The 14,401-nt window shown below is 42.9% G+C and overlaps 1 protein-coding gene across 1 annotated transcript in view; it reads left to right on the top strand.

Annotated features, from left to right (window-relative positions):
- The window catches only part of LOC129168952 (melatonin receptor type 1B-B-like), an 81,473-nt gene that overhangs the window by 61,620 nt on the left and 5,452 nt on the right, over positions 1-14,401 (top strand). Inside the window, exons 2-3 of the mRNA XM_054754826.1 lie at positions 12,113-12,231; positions 12,307-12,651. Of these exons, the coding sequence (XP_054610801.1) occupies positions 12,113-12,231; positions 12,307-12,651 (464 nt within the window). The remainder of the gene's footprint in view (positions 1-12,112; positions 12,232-12,306; positions 12,652-14,401) is intronic.

The following is a 14,401-nucleotide window of genomic DNA, read 5'->3' as shown; positions in this document are numbered from 1 at the left end:
TGATTAGAATATGTTTCGGTTAAATAGGACCTTTTATAATGGATTAATGACACTAACCAAGGTTCCACTGTATACAGTAATTATTCTTATTATAATATATAATATCTACCAAGTTGAATGTAATCTAATTATCAAAATCTTTGGCCGAATGCCGCAGTTTTTTTCTGATGTCCAAAGTTGCTACGGGTACTAAAATAACTGATCTGTCTTTTTGGTACCAAGTCCAGTAAATAGGGTACCTAAACAGAGTGGAGCTAGACAGTGCAGTGTGTTGATTGGTGGAGAGAGAATGGCCACTTTCAGAATGGGAAGAGAGAAGCTTGTCTTCTCCATGTCCAGGGTAAAAATGTACGCTTGTTTGTGGTGAACAGATGGCTGCAAAGCGCGCACAGGTGCGACAACAGGCGTTGAACACAAGCTACTTCCCGTGGAGGTCGATTGACATCTTCCACTCGCACATATGCACCCAAGCGGCGCACGTGAAGTGGTGGTGCATCTATCAATTACTCTCTTTGTTCAGAGAAAATGAAGTCAGGTCCCCAGTGTATCTCTTCACATCCTCTTTAGGGCTGTATCAGACCGCGGCATCCCATAATACTCACTCACGTGTACAAAAGAAACACCATGTACCTTCCAGCTCATTGCCTCCACCACTTGCAGGTTCATGAATAACCATTTCATAGTTAGACAACGTTCTGTAATTAGCGCTGCCGTCTGAAGCCGCTCTCGTTCAATTAAGTCCACAACGAGCGCTGCCGCCGAGGAGCTCACGTAATGCTCGCCGTCCCTTGTTTGTGACACCTCGGCCGTGGCCCAGTGGGTCATTTTCTAGGTCAGCTTTGGGGAATGACACAGAGAGCTGTCTGGACGTGTCCTAATGTATGACGCTGCATCCCGTGCCAGCAAGTGGAGAACATCAAACTTCCTTCTTCCCACATTACGAGGTCCTTTCTCTTGTTTCTGGCCTTACTTTGACCAGGCCTTGCTTGCATTTCAGTGTTTACATGCGGGCAGTTGACAATAATACAGGAAGTGTCCATTCAACCACAAAAACCGAATTGGAGGACAACAAAGCAATTTACGTAATTCCAATTAATCCATTCCGGACAACACAAAATATTAACACAAAACAGTTTTTTTTTTTAGAATAATTATAGTTTTACATATAAATGACAAATTAAATTGATAAATGTACATTTAACGATCACGTCTATGTTTTATCCACTGTTGTTGGAGAGGGAAGTCGGGAGGGGAGAGGTACCTTTCTTGAATTCAGCAGTGTTTGTCACCTTCTTCATCAAAGTGCTGGCACTCACAACTTCCTTAGGCCCCATGTGGGGTTATTTTTTGCAGTCGTACCCAATTTTTTAAAAAGCACAGAGATGGAGTCATCAACACGTGGGATTCTTTGTTTGGGCACTCAGTACCACTGAATGATATTCGCGAAAACTGACCTGTTTGTGACACGCAATGGCCCTATGATAACCGTGACAGTACATGAAAACCGGCGCAAAATTCTGGCAAAAACTGAGTCATTGAAAATGTAGGGTGTACGAAAACCGAGGTACCACAGACCGCCCCATGCCTTTTACTTGGTTTGGAGAGAGAATGAACACAGAATGCCACATTAACTCAGGATGAGGAAAACATCATTTTTGCCGTCAAAATCCGGTCAATGTAATCCCAAACAATGGACTAACATAATAACCAGAGCTTCATTGATATGAAACAACAAAAAACAAAGGTAAAGCAAAGGTAATAATCGTTATAATCGTGGCTTTTATAATGTGTCATTTTGGCTTCACATCCAGTAAGTTTTAGAGGTAGACGAATAAAATTTGCACCGTTCAGAGTAGCAAACCACATGCTAGGCAAAGTTTGTTGTGGAAGTTTTCTGATTTGATGGCGTGGTCTTGCACCTGGGGTACAGGTATAGGAGGACATTGCCTTATGTTGTCATAAAAGCTTTTTGGGAAAACCTCAAATTTTTTTTTTGTAGTTGATTATAGTTGATAGTATTTTTCATTCTGAAACTAAGTCAAACAACAAAAGGAAACAGGTGAACGCAATAGGACTTTGCTAGAATTAGACGCTGATAAGCAAGTATAACAAAGTTACTGCGTACATACACAAAGTCTTTTGAGTGTATAAGTGCGTTTACACTCAGAAGTACTAAGGAGTCAGTACCCGGATATTGCACTCAAAACGGTCCAAATGGTGAGTGTGCAGTGCTGTACACTTACCACCCTCAATAGTGGCCACCTTCGCTATTTAGCAGAAGAGGATGGACGACCTAACCTTTCCATACTTGAATTAAAACTTGAAATTCACTCATTCACTCAAAAAGTAGCAACAAGTTCATTTTAATTTCGGGCTGCAAATTATTTTCGTAGTCGATTAATCTGAATCCTAATCTGAATCGACTAATCAGTTAGGCTCTGCCTAGACCAGATATTCAACTGGTGGGTCGCGACCCAAGAGTAGGTCGCGGACCTGTTTTCATTGGGTTGCGATATCCAAGAATGCACTTCCTGCTCTTGTGTGTGGTATTCACTTGCTATGGCGCCACGAGGTGCGTGCCGTGTTTATGGCCAACCTTGTCAAGCTTGTGCGGGTGGGGACTTAACGTACTGTCTGTGGCTCAGGAAATGGCTGGGTGCTGTGAGCAGGAGAGGGACACGGGCAGGCCAAGAGCACGCTAAAGAGAGAGAGCAGGGGGATGGCAGATGTCCAAATGTTGGTAATGGTCCATCAAGTGGTTGGAATTTACCATTAAGGAGAGAAGAAGAAGAATATTGTGATTGTCATTTCCAGTAATGAAAACCACAATCATACATATGGGACAGCACTAAAGTGCCAAAATTCACACTCAGGAACTACAGTAAGTACACAGTGTACACAATATACTTATTGAAGTGTACTGACAGTACTAAGTATTCTATTTGAGACACAACACAAGTTTGTCTTTGTAACATGTTAGCAGGACACTAACTAGATAATAGCAAATTGAATTCGTCGACCTTTGTGAGGTACACAACATTAACCGGGTTATCCCAACCTGAAAAACCTAAAATTTGTCTCTGTGAGATGTTGAAGGTCTTCCTGGGTTTAGGAAATGCCACAATCCCACAAAAAACAGTTTCTTCACATTACTAGGGTGAGTCATTTTGCAGCAATGTATGAAAAGAATAAATTACAACAGTAATAAAGTCCAAAGTCATTGAACAGAGACAATATTTAGCCTATGAAATTTCTGTGACGTTACATGAAATGAGGCTGGTATTTTTCACCATTGACACGTCAGTCGTGCTTTTAGTGTAGTCTGAGTGCTGCAGGCGGTCACTGTCACAATAACATGTCATTTCCTCAGCGGAGGATCAATTTGTTATCGTGGTCACCGTTGACAGTTTGAGCAGTCATCATTACACGGTTATGTGTGAAGCTTTCGCCACAAAAAAAAGTCTTCTACTGCCAAAAGGGGATAAAAGGACAATTACTCGGTTGAACTGTAACACAAGAGGCGATGTAAAGTTCAGATAAAATGATTTTTGATGCTAATCGGGCCTGAAAATCTCCTCTGGTGCAGACTGTTGTAGCCTGAAGGTGAGATTACTGGACCTGCCGTCTTAAGTCTTTCTTCTCCTCACAAAGCAATCTAATGAACACGAGTCCATCTAGACCAGGAATATAATTGTGCCTTTTACTGCAGCCGCGATAATTAAAAAGACCCATTTGAAGGTTTTTATATGCGGAGTAGAATTCCTTTTTTAATGTCCTATATGGTCTTTCAAATTCTATTCTGTTGTAATGCAAAGACTTTACAATAAACTTGGAACATACTTTAAATCATAGCTCTGCACATACACTTCCTGATCAACTTAAATTCAAAGATGGAGGTGTTAGAAGATGTGCTTCTTTTACCAATGTTCCCAAGTTTTCTTTATCTTACATTTTTTTCAGACGGAAAGTTCTTCAGAAAGTTCTACACTAGAGTCAGTGAGAGTTCAGAGTAAAGTTGTTGGCGCCTGTGTTCTTAAATCCATTTTGTCATACAATGACATGTTTTTATTTTGTAAAAAGGCTTAAAAAACATGATACATACAGCTCTGGAAAAATCTAAGCGAGCATCTCAATTGTTTGGGAAAGGAGCATCTTTTCAACACCAGGGTTCTATCGCGGAATGAACGGAGTGAGTGAGCCCCCCTGTCAGTCACTCAGTCTCTTTGTCTCAGTGACGAGAGGCAGGGCTGCAAGCGAGCTCACACGCAGCAGCGGCACCTCATGTGCACTGTGTGGCTGTCTCTAAATCCGGGGTCTGCAACTTAGTAGGCCGCATTTGTGGGCTGCATGACGTCATCGCGCCACGCGAAGGCTGTCCAAATTAGAAAGTCCGCGAAGGCTCCTCCAAATGCGGCCTTCTCCGTTGAATGGAAGACTGCATTCAGACCATCCTTCGTGGCCTTTCACTTCCCAAGAGACCACAAAAAATTTCAACGAAGCGAGGAGAAGCGTAAGTATTGATTAATCAATACGTATTGATTTGTTTGTAAGTCGTAAGTATTGATTTATTTGTGCAAGGAGACAGTTTGATGTGTGCAGCCTTTGGATGTAAAGTCTTACATCTTTCTACGATGTGGAAAGGTTGACTTTGATCTTACTACCGTGATTGTGTAAAGACATAACACTTCATAATACGTACATAAATGGAATAAGATGAAGCCATTATTTGTGTTTGTGCATCACGTACATGTTTAGAGCAGACGTGGAGGAAAAGCATGGGCTCACGAGCACATACAGTAAACGGACAATAAAAGAAAATGCCAGATGATAATTTGGCTAACAAAATAATAATAATGGATTTGATTTTATAAGGCTTTTCAAGGAACCCAAGGCACTTCACAATGAAGTGAATCCATTATTCATTCACTCCTGAGTAACACACTGGTAGAAAAGAAAAAGTGGTGGAAAACTACATCAGTAACCACAATAGACTGACGGAAATGTGGCTGTCAATTCGCCTACGGCCTCTCCGACCACCACCAAACATTCATACAACAGGGTGGGCAGCACTGGTGGGTGGGTGGGTGAAGTGTCTTGCCCAAGGACGCAACAACAATGACTGGGTGGAGGGAGCGAGGATCAACCCGCCAACCTTCCGGTTTCTGGACCACCTGTTCTACCTCCTGAGCCACTGCCACCCTAAAAGTAATGTTTTTAGTGTTTTTAACATGTAGATGAATCAATACTGTGATGAAACTACTGCTCTTGTGATTTTCAACTTCTGTTAATCGCAAAGATTTAGGAATAGGGAGGATATTTTGCCTTACAATTGATTTACGGTATTCTTTACTGTATTACTGTATTTACTGTATTACTGTATCTATGCACAGAGTGAACATTCTTCCTGCCTGTTTGGAAGCAGGAGGTGAGGAAAACAGACACGCATGCACATGGCAATATATTGAGGCCGGAAAAATGATCAAGTTCCCACGAGACGGAGAAATCTTGTCACCTTTTAATCTCGCGAGATCTTGTGACACCCCTAGATATAACCACTAGAAATAAGAAGATTCCGGAAAGTCAGAGAACTTGCAATAAAACATCAGGATAGAAGTGATGGGAGAAGCAAACGGGTCAGCGGGGGCCTGTAGAGGGTGGTGCCCAAGCCCGGTACCGTGTGAGCACACTCTCAGACACGTTTATACTGTTTAACGCGGCTTCATTTCTTTTTACACTAGTGTGACACTTAAGAATGGGCCAATTGGACCTAAAACATTGCTTGTGTAGTTAAGAAAGGTACTTCCTCCAGGAAAAATTGGATGGAACAACATCCATTTTACTTCCATCCCTCCATTTTCTATGCCGCTTCTCCTCATTAGGGTCGCAGGGTATGCTGGAGCCTATCCCAGCTAACTTCGGGCGACAGGCGGGGTACACCCTGGACTGGTCGCCAGCCAATCGCAGGGCACATATATACAAACAACCATTCACACTCACATTCATACCTATGGACAATTTAGAGTTGCCAATTAACCTAACATGCATGTTTTTGGAATATGGGAGGAAACCGGAATATCCGGAGAAAACCCACGCACGCGGGACAACATGCAAACTCCACACAGAAATGCCCAACTGAGATTCGAACCCAGGTCTTCCCGATCTCCTTACTGTGACTGTGTGGCCAACATGCTAACCACTAGACCACCGTGCGGGCCATTTTACTTAATATGAGATAAAACCTACACCTATTTTCATCTGAGCTCTTTGAGGAAGCCTTCAGAGATGACTGAAGAGCTCTGTCCAAACAAAATGTTTTGTCATACGGCGCACAGCACAGGCTGAATGTCTGACTGAGGTTAAAGTTGATTAAAAAAAAAGTCCAGCACGCCCGGTAGACAGATGCTGTTGTGAACACACTGCAAATGTGCCATTCTTGATCAAAGTGGCGCCTGTGTCGCGGGGGCCAAGAACCTTTTTGGTGTGTCACTTCAGCCTTCCTCTGCCAACACGCTCGCTAACTGGACGACGTCCCAATGCACTGGGAGAGTGAGTATTCCGGAAAAATGAGCAAGGTTGGAAACATGGCATAATGCACAGTAAGCAGCACCTCGGTGCAAAAAAATACATCACCCTGAATGCCTGCATGCAGAGTGCCAGAATCAGCAGCAGGCAAGGAAGGCAAGAGGATGGGGTCATTCATTTGAAAGGAAAAAACACAAACCAGGAATGAGGAACAAACAAAGCTAACTAACAAAGCTCAGGACAAACCACCAAGTGAATTATGAACAGACACAAAGCAAACAATGCAACAAAAAGACTTACCTGTTGAGACTCAAATCGGAGCGCTTGCTAGGTGAAGCCTGCTGAGCAGCACAAATACGAATGTTAGTGTTGCACCTTCTTAAAGGAAACTTTACTCATCTTTCTAATCAAATATGTAATACGCATTTTTCACCATGCACTTAGATATGTACTTACTGTATAAACACAATGCATATGTCGTGGATCCACCCTCGTGTACCTAGCATACTTGCTAACTAGGACTGCTCCAATCGATCGGCCACCGATCAAAATCGTACGATTTTGAAAACATGTGATTGGCAACGGCGATCACAAAAGCCGATCACGTCTGGCTCGTACTATTTCAGCCTGTAGCGAACGTCCCCCGCTCACTTCCCCTCACACTGTGTGCCAAAGCCAAAACAATCATGTCTGTTGTGTGGGACTTACCTGTTGTTTTTGAGAGTGCTATCAATTTTGCGCCCTGCAAGAGTTGCCACGAAAATATCTTGCCGGGGTGATGCATTGAAAAGCTTTAGTTTGGTGCGGCATTTGGGGGTTCGGGCACTTGGCGGGTTGTGGCGAGTTTTCGAGGCTCGCGATGTGATCATCGGTCGGGCGGCAGCTAATGTGGCTAACGCTGGACACACCTGTGTGTGCGTAGCAGTGGGAGGTCTAAGGCGGATAGCCCAAAAAATGGTTGGATTCGGCGGACTGGAGGGCCGGCCTTCGTCGGCAGTGGAGACACCGGGTTTGGCGACCGGGGTCCTGCTGGAGCGCCATCAAGCTGTGTGCTCTCGAAACCAAAGTCTAACTAAAGAAGGCTTCTCATACTCTGTAAGTTTCACCAGTGATTTATGTTCACGTGAAAAAGTAAGACAAATGTTTTTGTCTAAATGAAGGTGATTTTATGGTTCCCCTTTTCATATCATATAGCCAATAGTGAATTTAAAAATTTACACTTAATCTATTTGTTCGGTATCAGTGTCGTCCGATTTCACTCATGGATGTTTGTTATCGGAATCGGCAGCATCAAACCCTGATGGGAGCATCCCTGCTGTCAACATTTGCATTTGAAAACAAGTGGACTTTTCTGGTGATGAGGGAAAATAAGAGAAATTCTGGTCTACGACCACACCCCTCGCCCCCGTTATTTTACTTACATGCTTGTTTTATTTTGAAGGGCTGACTTTACCGGCTACAGGCTGTGGCGGTTCTGGCTTGAATGACCCCCTGTGTGGAACGACACTATGTTGCCCCTCCTTTTTATTTCATATTTTCGTAGTGAAATAGCATGTTTGAGACTCTTAGTCTCTGATATCATTCATATAATATAATATTAAGAATTAAATATGTTTTATACTTGAGCAGTTGCTGTTGTAATTTGCCTGTTTTGCCTTGTAATTAACCTGAGAGCTGTAGCCCAGCGGCAACCACCTCCTCACTACTTCGTTTGGTTTGATCCACATCACGGTAGACATTTGATCATGTTTGAGCAGCGTGAGGGCAAGAGTATCCTGCCTCTAGAGGGCGCCCATCTGCCACACATATCCTGACTTGATGAGGAAATGAGTCCTGAGCATTAACAAAATATTTTTCTTTCCCCCTGGCGGCGCCAACTAGAGAATGCCGCCCCGGGCAATTGTCCATGTGGCCCGTAGCAAGAAGAGTGAGTGTGAGTGAGTGAATGGATCGCAGTGTTGCCAACTTGGCGACTTATATGCTAAATCTGGCAACTTTCCAAACACTCTTGGTGACATATTTTCTCAAAAGCAACCAGCGACAAATCTAGCGGCTTTTTATGGCGTCATTGTAGAGTTGTTTGGTATTTGGGGACTTAACAGTGAAAGCACGTATTGTTCTACAGTTTTCTGTTCTTACCGAGCAGCAGCGGGCGTTGCTGAGAGGTCCGCCCTACCCCAAAGCAGTCACAAGCCATCAGTGCACAGTCAGCTTTTGCGGCACACTCGTGGAGCTCTATGGGTCCATGAATCACGCATGCAGGTGTATCTCGCCCTGTTTTACAGAGTGGGCTCTAAAACGTAAACGGTTCATTCAGTTACTACTCATTACACTCAAGCCTCATTCAGACCCGGTCTCTTACCTGTCACTGTGTCAGAACGTGTAATGGGAGAACGTTGTGGGTTAAATAAGACTTTGAAAAAATATTAAAATGAGTTTATTTTGTTGAAATGGTGGCCAATTTTAAATGAACAAACCAATTTGTAGTTCTAAACAAATAAATGAATGTGATTTTACTCCAGCATCTGTTACTTCCTGGGTTACCAAAGTGGGTTACGCGTACCCCCAGGGGTATGCCAATTGTCATGGGAGTATGTGAATAAAAATGAAAAACAAATTAGTGCCTAACACTCACAATTACAAGTACGCCTGAACGCCTCATAGTGTAGAGTGCACATTCAGAGCAGAAAGAAGGAAGGAGGCGTGTCATGAAGTTCTTCATTGCTGTGTGAGTTATGTGAAGAAGTAAATAAGTTTTTATGATTATGTTGTGCATTAACAGCGTTAAAGCTTGGAGATTTCATTTATATTGGTGTTCCAATCCCCGCACTGTGAAAGCCTGTCAATGTGCTGTCATGGAAAAAATGATTAGATCACCCTTGTTTCTTCAGTTTCATGTTCATTTTAAAGCCTGATACAACTAAAGGTACCTTTGTTTGGACAAATATAACAATGACAACAAAAATAGACAGTACAATGCTATAGCTATTCATGTAAGAACAAAAGTGATTTAAGAAAACCATGGAAGTTGCTCGATATCAGCTCTTAAATTCAACTCTTATGAGCTATATTTGTTATCCTCATTATATTTGTCCAAACAAATGTACCTTTAGTTGTACCAGGCCTTAAAATGGATCAATAAACTGAAGAAACAAGGGTGGTCTAATCATTTTTCCATGACCGTAGATCGGCCGATAAATTGAGAGCTTTGCCTTCTGGCTCAGCTCTCTCTTCACCACGACGGTCCGGTACAGCGACCGCATTACTGCAGACGCTGCGCCAGTCCGCCTGTCGACCTCAGGCTCCAACCTTCCCTCACTCGCGAACAAGACCCCGAGATATTTTAACTCCTGGGGTAGGACATCGTTCCCAACCCTCAGGGTGCAATCCACCCTTTTCCGACTGAGAACCAAGGCCTCAGATTTGGAGGTGCTGAGTCTCAACCCATAAGCTTCTCACTCAGTTGCAGACGCTGCAGGTCACAGCCCGATGAGTCCATCAGGACCACATTGTCTGCAAATAGCAGAGACGAGATCCTAAGGCCCCCGAACTGGACTCCCTCGACGCCTTGGCTACACTAAGGGCAGCCTTGGTGGAGGCCAACGTTCACCGGAAACAGGCTTGACTTACGGTCGTACCCTTCTCTTCGGCATCCTGGAATAGACTTTCCCAGGTAAGCTGAGGAGTGTGATCCCCCTATAGTTGGAACACACCCTCTGGTCGCCCTTCTTGAAAAGGGGGACCACCACCCCAGTCTGCCAATCCAGAGGTACTGTTCCCGATGTCCATGCAATGTCAAAGAGACGTGTCAGCCAAGACAGTCCCTCAACATCCAGAGCCTTAAGGAATTCAGGGTGAAACAAGTCCCCCCCCCGCGAGCCTTGCCACTGGGGAGCGTTTTGACTGCCCCAGATACGTCAGCCACAGTAATGGAACTGTCCGCGTTCGTGTCCTTGGACTCTGCTTCCTCTATGGAAGGTATGTTAGTGGGATTGAGAGTCAATTGAAAAAAATTTAAATGCTGGGCTTTTCCGTATTCATGAAAGCTAAAATACATAAAAAATATAGGAAACTATTAAAAAGAGTAAGTGCCAGGAAAGAATGGGGAAATATGGTAGTTTTCTGGTGAAAATGAGCGGGTTGACGGGTATGCTAGTGCTATTCAATGCTGTGGAGGCAACTAGCATTAGCAGGGACGAGCACAAGCTAATACACAGCCAGGCAAAGCAATTAGCACTTCAATAACACGTACAAAAATCTACTTTAGGAAACAAAAAACACAATGACGAGAACAATGAATGCCTTTAAAACTGTGAATGGCTGATGGGCACACACTAACATGAAGCTCCTGCTACGGCTGGTTTGTGTGCAGTGACAGCAAGATGTGTGCTAGCTTTACCACACTCATAAGGCATCGATCCAATTACAAAGAGAGTCCAATTAAATGTATTTATTTGACTGTTAGACAATATTATTACGTGCCACACACTTTATATGGCGTAGCTATGCCAAAAAGGCAGCTTTTACATTTCAAAAATATTTTAATAGTCTACAGTAAGACAGGGAGGGGAGTGGCTCAGCAAATGGTGCTTTAGAGCTGAAATTTTAGAGGTAAAACAAACAGTATAGCAGTTATACACAGTAGCTTATATTTATATTGCAATTGCACAAACAAACAATTGTCCATTGTTTGAGTTCCTTACTCAAACAATGGACTAAAATGAGCGATTTCAAGAAACACCACAAGCAGTTGACGTTTACAAAGTAAAGGAAGAAGAGTCTTGAACCACTGTGTACCGTACAGTACATACAATGCTATGGCTAACCACTACGACACTTATCGCTAACTTCATTCTTGTGTGAGTACATCGTCTGTACTCCCTCATTATCCAACCACATGTCTCTGTCAACTACTATTATTTTATATTTAATAACTATAATAATTTATTTACCGTGCCAAGAACATTGACTGCTATTGTAAACTAGCAAAGAGTAAAATGGGAATACAGGAAGTGAACAAATGTGTTGCAAATTATGTGAAACGGATGAGGGGAAGGATTAAATAAGCTTTGCTTCTTCCTACTCCTTTTTGGACATGTACAACTGTGAATTGTACTACATACAGTATATTCCTACTAGTAATTTGTATGCATGTTGAAAATAAATTAAACCATTACCATTACCATTACCATACTCATACTATATTTGAGTTGTTGCCACCCATACTTTTGTAAATGTGTACCTTCTGGCTAACTTGGATTGTACATATACTTTTACAATGTATGTATATGTATTCATATGGTGTGTCAGTATGCTTATTTGGCACTTTCATTTCCCTCACGGGATTAATATCTCATTTAATTTTAATGAATGTCTGCAATTACAAGGGAAATTATAATTATAAGGGAAAGTGTTTTTTCCACATAGATATCTATTTCTGGAATATAAATGTATATTTTTTGCAATTAAAAGTGAATTGCAGCACCTCTGCTAGTCGCAGCCAAGTAATGCACTCATTTTTCAGTTGCTTCAAGGCACGATTAATCCATGGTTCCGTCGTATAAAACATATTTTTGTGCTTCCATTCCAGGAAACGTGTTTGTGGTGAGTTTGGCCTTTGCCGACCTTGTGGTGGCATTCTACCCGTACCCTCTGGTTCTCTACGCTCTCTTCCATGACGGATGGGCGCTAGGAAACACTCAATGCATGGTAGGTCCTCAGAGAAAGGACAGCACGTGTCCAACAGTCTGACACCTCACTGATGTCTCTTCAATTCCTGCTCAGGTCAGCGGTTTCCTCATGGGCCTGAGCGTCATCGGCTCCATCTTCAACATCACGGGCATCGCGGTGAACAGATACTGCTACATCTGCCACTCTTTCTCCTACAGCCGGCTGTACAGCTACCGCAACACGCTGCTGTTTGTCGCCTTAATATGGCTGCTCACCGTGGTGGCCATCGTGCCCAACTTCTTTGTGGGCTCGCTGCGCTACGACCCCCGCGTCTACTCGTGCACCTTCGCCCAGAATGTCAGCAGCTCCTACACGGTGGCGGTGGTGGTGGTGCACTTCCTGGTGCCCATTGCCGTGGTCACCTTCTGCTACCTACGCATCTGGATTCTTGTGATTCAGGTCAGGGTGGACTTTAGCCTGAGCAGTGATTTGTGACTTTACAGGCGTGCGGCAGCTACTGATGGGCCAAAGCAAATACACCTAAGAAGGTGGCAGCAGCTGTAAATAACGCTCAGCTCAGGGGGCCAAGTCATAATAAAAAGATCCACAATTCGGTCAAATGACATAAGGCGGGTCTTTCTCGCATTGTGGAAATGACGACCTTTTAATGTTTGACCCTTTTGCTGGATGAGTCAGCGTAAATTCTGTAAATGCCACAAGGCTCCATTTAAATCCTCTGTGACACGTAACATTTAGCTTGACCATCTTGATCCATAATGACTGAAGATGTCTCGCTACCTGTGTCGGACCTGCACGTGCGCAAATGCCAGCGCACGTGTGCTAAAGACACTGACAAAAAAGACAGACTTATTATTAGACTGTAATGGTAGTGACCCACAAGAGGCCAGAACCAGTAGTGATTCAAGTCAAACGATGGGGGACAAATCAAAACACCAAGTGAAAGAAAAAAGCACTTCTGTTAGAAAAAAAGGAGTAAAACACTTTTTGTTACGGACTTGGAAATAATAAAAAGATACTTCAATTGTAAAAAATAATTAACTTCATTACAAAAACGTATAAAACAACGATCGACTTAAAGCGTCCTGTTTTGGGATTACAGGATAATCAAGCTGTGTTCTTACATGCAAATACAAATGAATTCTCTCTTGGTGACAATAAATCTACCATAAATGTTCGGTACTGTTTAGGGCACAGGTGTCCAACTCAAGGCCTGGGGGCCACATCGGGCCCGCCATATCATTTTATACAGCCCACGAAAACTGCGAAATAATGTGCTTCAATAAGGCACTTCATCCTTCTTGCAAAAGGCATTTTACTTGCCTGCAATTGTAGATCTTCTTAGCTCTTCTGAACATGTATTTGTCATCAAACTTAAACCTTTTTGTATTAAATTCTATTATAGTTGAATTTTAATATCTCCTTGTCACCTTGACTTCTGACTCCAAAGCAAGTGTTCCATCTGTTTGTTGGTAAACAATGATAATAATCAAATGAAGGGTCCATTATGTAATAATGAGGCGATTATACATTTATATGGTTTTGCATGCAGTCACAAGCCGTCCTCAGAGGGCAGCTGTAGCTGCGATGTGGCCCGCAATGAAAAAGAGTTTGATGCCCCTGGTGTAGGGTGACCAAACATCCTCTTTTCCCAGGACACGGCCTGTTTTCACAACCTGTCCTGGGTTTTTTTTTTAGACAGTGATGAAAATGCACTGGTTTTCATTGTTTTTATTGGGAGATCAAACTGAGCGGCCTGAGGGCATATGTGACGTAATCCCCCTCAGAGGCTGCCGTGTGGACGGCTTTTTGAATTAGCGTTGCCAAAAAGCCAAGGAAAAAGCAAAACATACGCACATTTGAGTTAATCCGCTGACGCTTGCCGAGTTGACGGCTTATAAAATTCCTACTCCCGAGTTCTTGCAACTTTAAAGGGCACATTTTTCCTGAAGATATTGGTTACATTCCAAAATGTAACAAGCATTTGACGTCAGCTTGTGTTGTTCTGTTTTTGGAATTATTTTTGAATGTTTTTAAACGTTCTTTCTTTGGAATTTGTGTCTTTGGTTATAGATAGTACTTTCTAATATACCAATTTCCTATGCATATGTACTGTTCATATCTTCCCCGCTCTATTTGTACTTCGGAAATCTCAAGTGACCCCTTGAGTGCCTTCAGGTAGGTACTCTGC

This window comes from Dunckerocampus dactyliophorus, chromosome 16 (genome assembly GCF_027744805.1).
Source record: "Dunckerocampus dactyliophorus isolate RoL2022-P2 chromosome 16, RoL_Ddac_1.1, whole genome shotgun sequence".
Lineage (NCBI taxonomy): Eukaryota > Metazoa > Chordata > Actinopteri > Syngnathiformes > Syngnathidae > Dunckerocampus > Dunckerocampus dactyliophorus.
Note: the sequence above shows the minus strand (reverse complement) of the source record. Positions and strands in the feature narration are given on the sequence as shown.